Genomic DNA, 13161 nt, shown 5'->3' with positions numbered 1-13161 from the left:
TATACCAACAAAACAAGTTGACATACGTGACCTTAAAAACAACAGTGTCAATGATACCATTTATTCTCAGTAAAGTATCATTCTTTACATATAGATTGCTGGCTTCTGTCATACCATCTCTTTTACAAGAAGAATACGATTATTTTTTAATTTGCTTTCGTATATTCTTCAAAATCTTTAGAATCCTTTTTCTTTCTTTTCTTGTTTGTTGGTGATTGTATTGAAATGCTAACTTAATCATGACACAGTTATAGTCTTCAAACTCCCAGTGAACTCATTCAGTGAGTGGATAATGCATGAGATGGATAAGATTGCACATGGTTTTGAATTTGGTGGGGGGGGCATGCAAGACAGAGGGATGAAACATCAGAACAGGACGGCGGAAGAGTTTTTTGTGTATGCGTATGTGTTTTTGGCAGTAAATCAGTATGCTAATGAGGCATGGTCTGTAATCCTCTTACAGCTAATCTCACTCAATCCCTCCAGTCCAGGCCTGGGCACTGCTCTCTGTTCACACACACACAGGCATGCCTCAGTGAACACAACACACACATATGCAGGACTTTTCAAAAAGTACTAAATCTTTTGCACTTATATATACACAGTGACTTTGGTAGAGAATTTAAAAACATATATTTTATTGAATCTATGTCTTGGCCTTTACAGCAGCCTTAGTGGGACTTGTGCTGTTATCTTCTTCACTTATTTCACCCTGTTTTCTGTTATGTGTTATGGGGTCCAAGGTGAACTTTTCTATTCACAGGCAGAGGACGGTGGGCTGCAGTGCGAATACTGATTATCTGACCATGCCAAAGCCAGTTGTGTATGAATTTTTGTTAGCAGATTTTATGCAAATGCTTCATTTTTTTGCAGACAAACATCAGTTTTTCTTCTTTTTAGCGAGTCAGCTCATTCTCCCAAGACTTTGTGCATGTTCTACTGTGCAAGCCATGGTAAATCACTCTGAATTTGGTAGCACACACCAAGTTAACGTTTAGGCTTGGTCTTTCGCCTCAGTCAAAGTGGACAGCATTCTGCTCAAGTGTATGGGTGTGTTCACATTAATACATCTTTTAATATATCCACCAGTAACATCCCATCGGAATTTCCAGGACAGGCTCTGGTGCTGTGTGGGCAAGCATTTCACTGTTGACTCATACCTCACCATCAAAATCAATATATCACAGGAGCATAAAGGTTTCAGTAAAGCAACACAGACTCAATTACACACTTAGAGTTACACCTATGTATAAGAGGCTGTTCTCCAAACACCAGCTGGCTGACGAGGTATTCTTTTGCTGCGTGGTGATTTCTGCTGCCGCAATCCTACCTCTCAATATGCATAGCACGTCACCCTCCCAACCCCTTACTCTGTCTTTCTTAGTGTCTTCCTTTTTTGCCCTCTCCCCTTCCCCCATCATTGCCTTCCCTTTAGCCTCCCCATCCTCCTCACATTTTCTCTCCCAACATGTGTGCGTAACTTACTCTATTCATAGTCTTTCTTTGTTTTATGTTTGCCAATAAACTTCAATATCTTACCACACCTAATGTGCACCAAATCTGCCTCAGCTCTAATGTGTTTCCATTTGCCTCCAATTTTGTTTTGTTGCTAGGCTCCATGATTTCTTTGTCCGTCCAGCACATAAACAGTGTTACTTTGACACTCATTATTATATTATCTTCACACATTAAGGTCTATGATGTTGAAATGCCAATGTTCCGTTCTGAGGGTTTAATTGGCCAGTTCACTTTATTAAAGACATGTGGGTCTATAGCAAAATGGGGCAGGGGAAAATATTTAAAGACATTTCACAGATATATCTTTCACGCTCCTCATTATCATTTAATATGTCTCCTCCTCTTCTGCAGGTATGAAAGAGCTTTCCCCTCCTCCTCTGAATTTGCGACGTCTCTACACTGAGACAATGGAGTGGGAGCCGGTGTTAATCATCATCTCTCCAGGGGCAGACCCATCCCAGGAGCTTGCAGAACTAGCAGCAGAAACTATTGGCAGGGACAATTACCATGAGGTAGGGAACAGCAAAATACAAATATAGAACACACAGGAGATTAACGGGAGCAAAAGGGTTTTCGACAGACTAGCACAATCACATCCACAGACTAGTGTGCCATAGCTTGTTGAATGTTTGTTGTGTATCACAGTTTTAACATAAATCCTGTGTCACTGTTCCACCAATAAGGTTTTGTAATACACCGACTAAGGGAAAGTGGTGTTTAAAGATTTTTTTATTCCTTAAATTACTTAGCATTAAATTAAGACAAGAAAGTCAAGTTTTAAAGAGTATTATGCCTAAATAGTGTATGTAAGTAATCAAATAAGTAATATCCACTTTATGCCACTGGCTTTAAATGAGAAAACGCTGACTGAGGACATAGGTGAATTAAAATGTTAGGCAAAAGTTCAGCTCTCTAATTTTGCAAGGCAGCATTGGACTGAAAGACAGAACATATTTTTTTTCCCCCACTGATTCCATTTGTCTCCCCCTGTTCCCAACCTTTTCTCTCTACCTGTTTAGATCTCCATGGGTCAGGGACAGGCTGATGTGGCCCTGGCCACACTTAGAGAATGTTCTCGAAACGGAGACTGGCTTTGCTTGAAAAATCTCCACCTCGTCACAGCCTGGCTGCCCCTTCTGGAGAAGGTAGGTACTTTGTGTTTATGCTGTTTTTGTGGGATATGGCTTTAAGTACTAGGTTATATTTGTTTTATATTGTTTTCTCTGTTAATTCTGTGTTTTGTGGTTTTTGCTAGATGATAATGAAAATTAATCCACAGAAAGATTATTTTATGAGCAAATTGGATTCAAACGATCCATACTCGCTAGGGATTTTATCTTTACTTCTTTAGTCCCTCAAGGATTTCACTTTTTTTTTTTTTTTGCAGATTATGTGGTGATGTAGAAATTTTGCGATTTTTTTTCCCACGTATATCTACATATATAGAAGAAAAAGAGACTCAGTTAACCTGAATTGTCCACCAGAACGAGTCTACTCAAATGTCTCGGTTTTGATGTTGATCTGGTGGATGAATCTCTTTGCTGCTCACAGTGGAGACTGGAATTACAAGTGTCAATTCAGCCAAATTTTTGAATTTGGGAAACATTTCTCGAACTGAAGCAATCAGAAATCAAAAAAGCTCTGTGAATGAGGGGCAGCAGGAGGAAATCCCACAACATATGTGCTCCTTCTGGTGCACCAGACGTGCTCCTATCCATAATCCTGCTGTGCTCTGTCAGCTCACGGATAGCGAGATGCATTGAGTCCAGGTCAGAGATGATACTCGGATGAAAATTTTTGATTGAGTTAGTTATCTGTACTCTGTGTGTTAAGTTGAAAGTGTTTGGATGTCTGCACCTAGTGGTCAGCGGTGTGAATTGTAATTTGTTAAAATGACGGACGACCTTCAGATTTTTCCGTCACCATTTTAAAATTCAGTCAGATGAAAAATATTCCATTAATGCAATCCAGGGCAGAAATAAGAAGTGCTATCATCAGTGAGTGAGAGTTAGCAGTCACATAAAACCAATGTTTTTAATTGCGAATGTATTAGTGCTGGTATCAAAAACTTGTTCCTCTCCATTCATTTCCTATGGAACTTGTGTGATGAGTCACCGGTCACCTGTCCTCATCCAACTTAGCAGCTGGCCTAATTCTTGCATATGAAATTTTGAGCTCGTACACAAACATGTTTGCGCACGGGCTAGCGATGCAACGCATTAAAGTTTAAAAATTTTTAACACAGTTATACGGTCTGCTATCAAAAAAAAACTTTTGCCTTTCACTGTCATTTGTCACTCTTTGTGTCGAGTTCATAACGCGATGCCATGAACTTATTGACTCTGTGGGAGAGAAGCTTCAGAGGTAGTTTGTTCAGTTTGTGCTATGTAATATTAACATGTATGTATGTATGTATGTGATTTGTGGTTTGTTTTTTGGGGGGTTTTGTTGTTTTTTTCACTCTTCACAATAAGATTAATGTAGCATACTGAATACAACATTGTGATAAACTGAAGTGAAGCTTAGAAAACTATGCCACAGGTTCACAACATGAATTGAGAGAAAATTCTGTTTCAATTTACTGAGTTTAAACAAAGCTTGCCTCAAAGGAAGTGTGGAACTGAAGACATAAAATCCATCTGTTGTCATGATCTTATGTAGCCGATTCAGAGAGAGAAATGCATTTCTTGAAGTCCATCGATTTAAAAAAAAAAAAGAAAAAGAAAAGGCACATTGTACTATTCAGCTCATTGCAAGTGAACTTAATTCTGAAATATGTTCCCTGCACAGAAGCATGAAAGAACAAGGGGCTGTTAAGTTTTGTAGAAAAGTCTCCACATATGTGCAGCGGAGGTAAGGCAACTTTATAGCATGTTTTGGCCAAAGTCAACTTGATGTTATATGTATCTTGTTATAATTGGAATTAATAACAACATAAATAAAACACATCACAATAGGTTTAGATTAAACTGATTTTTAAAATAAAATAATAAGCTATCTTAAGATTAGGCAACAGCAAATAAAAAAGTTTTAACCTTGTTTTAAAGGAGCTCAGGATGGCAGCGGTCCTGTATTGTACAGGAAGTTTATTCCAATTTTTTGGTGCATAAAACCTTTAGGCTGTTTCAGAATGTTTGCTTCTGACTTTTGGAATAGTGAGTAGGTTTCTAGCCTTGTCAGAGATTTTTAAACTGACAGACTGAAATCATTCATTTTTAGTCTACACTGTTTTGGTCCACAAACTAAACCAGCAATCAATCTGTTCAGTGCATTTAATGAGAAAGGGAGAGCACAGAATTGCTGTTGGTGCAAGAATAAGAGAGAATGCCTTAGAGAATATTGATATATAATCTACCTTAACTCTGATATTTGCAAAAGTCGGCAAAATTTAGGCTGTTCCATAACAGTTTGTTTAATCCTTTCAAGTTTAGAGAGTAATTTTCCTATAATGTCCTTAGCCTTTCTTTTATCTGCCAAACATTCAGTGCTCTCTCACATCCTGAATGGACAACAGAGGTGTCTCAATATGTTGTGATAGCTTGTTGTATCTCTGAGCTTAAAAAACTCATCAACACTGAAAGTAGATTGTTTCCTTCACTCACACCATCCACAACAAAGAGTGTTGTTGTTGGGGTTACCCAATAGAATTTGGTACATTTACCTACATTAAAAATATTGGGGGTCATGGTCAAGCTTGGTGAAAGTTGTCCCTTTTTTGCAGTCTTTCTTGTGATGGGATCATTTCAGTGCTACACCCCAAAACAGTTTGCTGTATGGACGGAGCTATAGCCCAGTGAGTTTCTTGTCTTCCAGAGTGATGGCTGCCCTGGCATCAAAGCTTCCTGTTTTAGTTGGGATTAGGGTTAAAGGTCAGTGGAAAGAACAGCCTGGAGGATGTTTTGTCATAATGCTGCATATGTGTCCCTTGCTTCATCCCAGCTAATTAGTGTTTATCTGTAATAGTACACTGCCACACACACACACACACACACACACACAAACTCACCCCAACGCACATCCTCGTATGTGCTTTCTGCTGCCTGGCCAAATTATCATATCTAAAATTACCTTCTGTCCTTTGCTTTCTCATGCATATTTTGCATTCCACCTGTCAGGACATATTAGTGGCTTTGGAGGTGCTTGTGTGTGTGCGCGCGCATGTGTGCGTGTGCGTGCGTGTGTGTGAGTGTGTTTCCTGCCTTCGAAGATATACATGTAGGTGTGCGGTTTTTTTTATGACATTGATTAGAGTCTATTTTTTGGGGAATATCGAATCGTGGGTGAATTTATCTATTCCCTGCAATTTCTTAAATTTTGTTTGTGTTATCTGGGTTTTCCTAGGGCTCTGTTTTAGTGTTGTATTAAAGTAGTAGGTCATTTCTCACTGGGAGGCAACTGTTGGTCATAATTGGTCTCTGTGCATGTGTGTGTGCGTGTGTGTGTGCATGCGTGCGTGCGTGCGTGTGTGTGTGTCTCTGTATGATTGCATATATGTGTGGTCTCACCTATGTGGGCGTGTGGACCAGAGATCCCCTTCTGTTCGGGCTGCTCTCATGCGGTGGCTTAAAACACGGCTTATTACATTCATTCATCCATCTCACCATTCTCACCACTCTGTCTCCTTGTTTGTCCTTTGCATCCAGTTCCTTCCACTTCTACATTTGTTACTCTTCAACTTTTATTGCCAATTTTATTTCTTCAATTGCATGAATTTAACTACTCATGTGTTCCTTGGCTTGACTTTTTTGCACATTGAGGAATCAGCTTAAAATGAAAAAGCTACACAACCCTAGGAATAGTGGTAATAGGTGCAGGAAAGAAGGAACAAAGCAGTGGAGAGATGAAGTTAAGGAATAGTGAGATGCTGTTTGTAGGGGGAAATCTGCAATGGGAATATTATGTTTGAGCATCTCTGTATTTCAGTTTCTATGTCCATCTGGTCAGTCTTACTGTATGTCTGATTTGAGCTTCTTCATGATCTTTCATCTTTTCACCATCTGTCTTTGTTGAGCTCACCTCGTTCTCTTTAGCAGTTGGCTTGTTAAAGAGAGCAAAAAGAGGCAAGATGGTATGTGTTCATAATTTAAGTTGACAGTACAGATGTCATCTCATTCCCATTTGCTCATAATCATTCCCTTTTTTTTACATCCTTATTCTCTCTATCTACACCTCTAAAACTACTGAATTGTTTTGGGATTCCAAATACTGGGTTAATGTGGTTTGGCCTGAAATTGAATAGAGTTAACCAAACATTTGGGTTAAAAACTGTAACCCACTTTATTACATCAGAGAAGACAGACTGGAGTTTTGAAATGCACAGCACCTTCGTCAGACTTCAGTGAACCTTTTCCACAGAATTAGATGAGAGCTGTTTAGATCAGTGTTGACCATTTCACTTTCTCAAAGGGCCGCTAGAGTAAATATGATTGTTATTGATTTGATGTCGGAGAATATTAGAAGAGGGCCTGCCTCTTGATTTTAGTCCTTCATTTGATCTTGTCACCATTTTCATTTCTATTTTTTATTTAAGGTCTGAGAAGTATAGTGTGAAATCATGTTTCGCAGGGAAATCAAAATTCCAGCATGTATAAATCACCACTTCCCATTGTTGTTCCTGTTTTTGTACATGTTCTTTTGACCTGCATATTTCATAGTTGCCCTTTGATAGACTGGTGATTGTGCACACAGTGTATCCCATCCTCTGCCCACTAATTACTAGAGAAATGTATCACCCCTGATAAACCTGCAAAAAGAAGGCATGTATTGAAAATTGAAGGATTTAATAGACGTCTTCTGTATATTTAAAACTCTTTTAACTTATCAAATCTAGGGTTTATTTTCATTTCAGCCCACTTTGTGGGCTTAATCTTGAACTTAAGTCACTTTAAGCTTGTTTTGGGTTGAAAACCTGACCCACAATGCCAGGTCAAACCTATAACCCCACTTTCTCTCTTTGTGTTTAATCAATCTGTACCTGGATTCCACCAGCCAGCATTTGGCCCTTGACTAGATCATGTAGATGAAGTTGTTTGTGTTAGAACAGCCTGATCTTTCCAACAGTCTGTTTGTAAATGTTTGTGTTTTACAAATTACAGTGACGTTATGGGTGATTTGCGTTTGTTGCTGTTGACAATCACCATTTAATATGTTGTGATTTGTTTGTTATCACTGTTCTAAATATGGTGTCACGGTATTATCAGGACTTTCTACATGTAATAATTCTTATCGGTAGAGTGCAGTTGCAAAGCCTGTTGGCTTGAAATATATCCTTATCTATTTTTGGCTAAATGATTTGGCTTTCAGTCTCTGAACTGCATGAATAAATTCTAACAATGACACGTTTTCATGTCCAGATACTAGAAGAGATTGACTTTTACTTCCAACTCTATTTGCCCTTCATACATCTTCTTTTTTTTCTTTGTCCTCTTGTATTTTATGCTGCAGCCATTGTTTCTTCAAGTGGAATTGTGATTAAAAACAAATCACACAAAAAAAACACACACACACACACGCGCGTATGCAAGTACAACAAGGGTATGAAGAGTTTCCTTTGAGGGCTGTCACTTCTCGTGTTCTTTGATTATCTGTGATCACGTGTGCTTCCACAAGAATGAATTAGGCGCCAAATGATGCAGAAACACATTGATTACAGTTCATTGTGTGTGCCCTTGTGTTCGAGTACCCAATCTGATGACACAAGACCCTGAGCTGCCAGGAGGCTATTTTTAACCGCCTTTGAGTAACACTGAGGGAGGTGGGGTATGTGGAGGGATGGCTGAAAGTGAAGTTTGAAGAAAAAAACAATGCAGAAAACTCAAGGACAACAATGAAGACTGTGAAAACAATAGAAAAGAGAGGAAAGCATGATAGAAATTATGTATAGAAGTAGGTGAATGTTTTGTAATTGTGGAGAATTAGTCACAGTTCAAGGCTTTAAAGAGATTAGAATCAGTGGAGAGAACAAATGAATGGCAGAAATGAACAGTTATTAAAATTCATTATGATTAGCTTCTACTTTGCTGTGTTCCCGTGAAAAAAACTTAGTGCTATTTTTCTCATTATATACAATTACACAGTAAAATATGGTTATCACATTTATTTATTTATTTATTTATTTATTTATTTATTTATTTATTTATTTATTTATTTATTTGTTTGTTTGTTTGTTTGTTTGTTTGTTTGTTTGTTTGTTTGTTTGTTTGTTTGTTTGCCTGTCTATTTATTTAGCTCCATGTTTGGTCTTGGAGCTGGTTATTTGCATAAAATAACCAGATTTTATGCAAAGCAACTAATTGACAGATTTACAATGTAAAATCAGCTGTGCTCTGTAGTCCATTCATCCATCCATCTATTAATTCTTTGACTTCTTCTTTTGTGACGCTGGTCGGTTAGGTAACAGGTCCAGAAATCACTGTCCCCAGTGACACTTCAGCTCATTCTGGTGGTCCCCGAATTCTCTGTCCACCTCCTTGGACTCACCTTTAGGAAGCCCATTCTAACTATCTGGAGTTGCTCTTCCATTCATGATCAATATGATCATAGATGGGGGTGGAAACATAGATGGATGTGGAAGTCAAGTTCTTTGCCTATTGGCAAAGAACTTGACTCAACTGTGGCTCAACTGTGTTCACGACCTGCATTATTGCAGACAAAGCCCCAATCCCTCTATTAATTTTTACACATACAGAACAAGCAGAAATTGATGGCCCAAAGATGCCAACAGAACCACATTGTCTGCATTAGGCGGAAATGAGGCCCTGAGGTCCCCAAAGCAGACTCGCTCGTCTCCACATTCACACCATTACATCCTGTCCATGAACAGCACAAACAGAATCATAAACAAGGAACATCCCTGACAAAGTCAAGCCCACGCTGAAAACAAGTTTTACTTTATGTCAAGGATAAAGGTACAGCTCTTGCTTTGGTTATGTAAGGACTGAATTGCTAAAGGCTCTGCAAACCAGAACCATGTGTGGTTCCTTAAGACTATCATTCTTAATAATTCTGACATGAAAACAATATCCAAAAGAGCATTCTGCCTTAAAATAAATATCACAAAAAGACTAATGGTACTGCCATACATATGAATATGTATGAAATATACTGTCTCATGCTACTCATAAAATACCAAAGGGTTTTTCTTTCGTCTAAATCTAAAAGGAGAAAATTAATATGTAGTTCTTTAATGATAACTTAAAACTGATTTTGTTTTTAATTCCCTAGCTATTAATCAAGCTTGTGGCGCGTGTGTCTTATTTCCAAGAATTAGTTTAGGTGTTGCTGCTCTTAACAAAGTTTATTTAGTAGGCGCATCCCTACCACTCCATAGTCATGCAACACCCACAACAAAAAGTCGCTGGGAACAGAGTTTTAAGCCACTTCTAGATGCACGAAAGACATGTTAATTGGACACCAATATACCTTCAGTTATTTAGTGAGAGTAATTCGCTGCTGGTCCAGCCTGCCACAGTAAGGATGTAAATTGAGCATACATAGCCTAGTAGTAGTCTAGTTCTGCTCTGAGCTCTTGGTGTGTTTAATTTATCTAATTTCTCCTCTTATTTTCCTTCACAGGAACTAAATGTCCTGCATCCTAAAGCAAACTTCCGTCTTTGGCTGACAGCAGAAGTCCACCCAAGATTTCCCCCAATTTTACTGCAGTCCAGCCTTAAGATCACTTATGAGGTTGGTAACATATAACATTGTAAGGCTAAATGATACACGATTCTGTGCAACACACACAGAATCATGTATCCAAGCAATTTTTTTGTTGTCAGTTTCTATGTATCTATGCTAATATGTCTCCACTCATCCTCCAGATTGAAATGTGAACAGCATTCACATGTCTCTCTTCTGCTGTTTATACCTTGTAGGGATATGCAGAATTGCACAGCTTGTATGTGATGCATGCTTTAGTGCTCAGTGTGTTGTTGATGGGAGCCATGCTCATGGGGTTAGCTGCTTAAGCAGCCAAGCATGCTGCACCAACAGCCTCTGTCTGTCTGCTTTCTCTTTATAAGTCAGACCACTTTCTTTTTCCTCAGGCAAGCTCATAGTATTTCATGGCCAAGCTTACAGACATTGTACATATTTGCACAGATTTTTGAGTTCTTCTCACTGCCAACCAAAGTATTAGACACGTTGTTTCTTGGCTGCAAGGCAGCTGTCAGTCTTATCATTTAAATCTTAAAATCAATACTGTAAATTCTGCTAATTGACATGGCAGAATTTACAGGCTTTCTGGTATTAGGTTGCTTTTCAAGAAGTGAAGTCAACCCAATGAGGCTGACTTAACCTACTGGGTTAACAACACATATCCAGCAAATCTTAGCAAATTTAGTAGATGCATTAGTGTTTGTGTGTATTATCAAATCCTCCAGATGGGGCTACCAAATTCTCAACAAGGCTGGTAATACACGAACAAATGCCATTGTGTACTCCTTATTTTTGTTATAAATTGGACATATCTCAAATATTTAAAGAGCCCATTCTAATTACCGGTTAACATAAACTGCCAAATAACAAAAACTCCTAGTTTTAAACGGCACAAAAAATGTTTCTGCACTCCAGGTCTCCCTGTGGTAAATACTATGAGGCATCCAACAGTGACAACCTTGCCATGCTTATTTCTTTACTTGATGTCTGTATTATTTTCTCATCTCAATAAAATTGATGGTTGGCAACAAATTGCTATAACAGCGGGGTATCTGTTGACAGTAGAAACGTTTTTAACCCCTTGCGGTATCTTATTTAGTGACCTTGTTCAGAGGATGTGTCTTCCTCTGTGTTATGTTTTGACTTTCCCTTACATTTACCAAATCAGAAAAAAAAAAAAATCAATTATCTTGTGTCATATCATATCCTAACCCCAATATTTGATTTGTATAGAAACTCTGATTTTCATTTATTATGAGGTAAAGAAAATCTTCCTTTCTGTCGGCAACTACGTTACTTAATTGCTTTTTTGCCATCTGCAGGCTCCACCGGGGTTGAAAAAGAATCTGCTGAGAACATATGAGTCCTGGACTCCTGAGCAGATCAGTAAAGGTTGTCTCCCGTCCTTCACTCTCTTTACTTCACTTCTCAGATATTACAATGCAAAGACTAAACAGTACTAAACAGTTATCCAGCTAGTCAAAGCCATACTCTTTGTGTCCCTTCTTATGTTTTGTTGTTATGTTACCGCAGAACAGTGCCTGGCCTTTTGTTGCACAATACACTCTGCAACGATATAACAACATGATTGTTAAAACCAGGGTACATATGACTGGGCATTGCATTTGTTGTGGCTGTGAGATGCTGATGATTTTTTTTTATGTGTAGGAGGCAATCTGGCCAGAGCCCAGTCTCTGTTCTGTCTGGCTTGGTTCCATGCTGTCTGTCAAGAGAGACGGAACTACATCCCCCAGGTAAAACACACAAACCCAGCAGTATGTATTGGAAAGAAAATATATTTACTCTTTTATTAAAATGCCAGGTTTTTCTGACATAACAAATTGAGACTGCAATGAATCATTTAAAATTCTTTTTTTGTTTGTTTTGTTTTATTGTGGTTTTTAGTATGTGCATTCCATCTGAAAAATAAATCTAAGGGTGAATTACAAAATAAAAATGAAATAGATTTATTAACCTGGTTGCATAAGTGTCCACACCCTTTGCAAATATCTTACTAATCCCACATTTAGATTTCATTTAAGAATTAAGACTTCTTCGGTAGAAGTCTATCAGCATGCCAAATCCTAAATAGCAATATTTACCCATTTGCTAAATTTTTTAGCAGAAGAATTTTGACATTGTGACATCTCTTTGCAATATCCCTCTTTATGCCAAAACCATAATTTTCTTTCTACAAAGTTATTTCTTTGCAGAAAGAAATAACTTTCTTGGCATCACAGTGATGCTGATGCTGTTGACATCTGTTTTTATGTCCAAAAACTTGTTTAAAATTGTGGCTGACAGTTCTAGTTTTTTTATATAACATATTCTTTTACTGGGCAAAATTTAATCCAGTACTAAAGGGTATTTTTTTTGTAAGAAAATGGTTCTTTCTTTCAATTCTTGGAAGCCTCCCTGTCCGGTTTCAGTTTTAACTAGATGCATAACTATAGTGTTCATAATCATTGCGCACATCTTTATATGCAAACACCTGTCTGAATGTATAACTAGTTCATTTACGCATATTATCCACAAGCACTTACGATAAATAGTTAAAGAAAAAACTGTTTCCCCAGAGGTCAGTTTTGTTTTCCTCACTGACTTCTGTAATCGTATTTAACGTTGTGCTGGGCCTCAGGCTTCGGGGAATGTTTTATCTGTGTATGGCCTTGTGCATGAATGTATAAGCCTTTATAGAAAGGCTGTCTACTGGCCAGACTGCACACCACACAATTTAAAACTGCGCCCACTTTAAGAATTTAGAGCAGCCTCTTGACCTGATACTTCTCGTTCATGCTGCGGGTAGACTAATGGATCAATACAACTGAATTAATGCTTTTGCTCCCCGAGTTGTCAGACAATGGAAATGTTGGTTCCCTAACCTCCATAATGTCAGACACTGTCAAGGGATTTTCAGAAGGTACATGCTTTAAAAATGCAGTCATTTGATGGCAAGTGATGGTAGTTGAGCAAGTATCAACAATAATG

The 13161-nt window shown here is 38.2% G+C and overlaps 1 protein-coding gene across 1 annotated transcript; it reads left to right on the top strand.

The window, feature by feature from the left end:
* Positions 1-1825: 1825 nt before the first annotated feature.
* Positions 1826-11927, top strand: LOC103461033 (cytoplasmic dynein 2 heavy chain 1-like; the record flags this gene model as incomplete). Its single annotated transcript, XM_008403353.2, has 5 exons — positions 1826-2030; positions 2538-2663; positions 10093-10203; positions 11496-11565; positions 11842-11927. Coding segments are annotated over exons 1-5 (552 nt in total), but the record flags the coding sequence as incomplete, so codon positions are not given.
* Positions 11928-13161: the final 1234 nt, after the last annotated feature.

The sequence above is a fragment of the Poecilia reticulata genome, unplaced genomic scaffold (genome assembly GCF_000633615.1).
Source record: "Poecilia reticulata strain Guanapo unplaced genomic scaffold, Guppy_female_1.0+MT scaffold_485, whole genome shotgun sequence".
Taxonomy (NCBI): Eukaryota; Metazoa; Chordata; class Actinopteri; order Cyprinodontiformes; family Poeciliidae; genus Poecilia; species Poecilia reticulata.
Note: the sequence above shows the minus strand (reverse complement) of the source record. Positions and strands in the feature narration are given on the sequence as shown.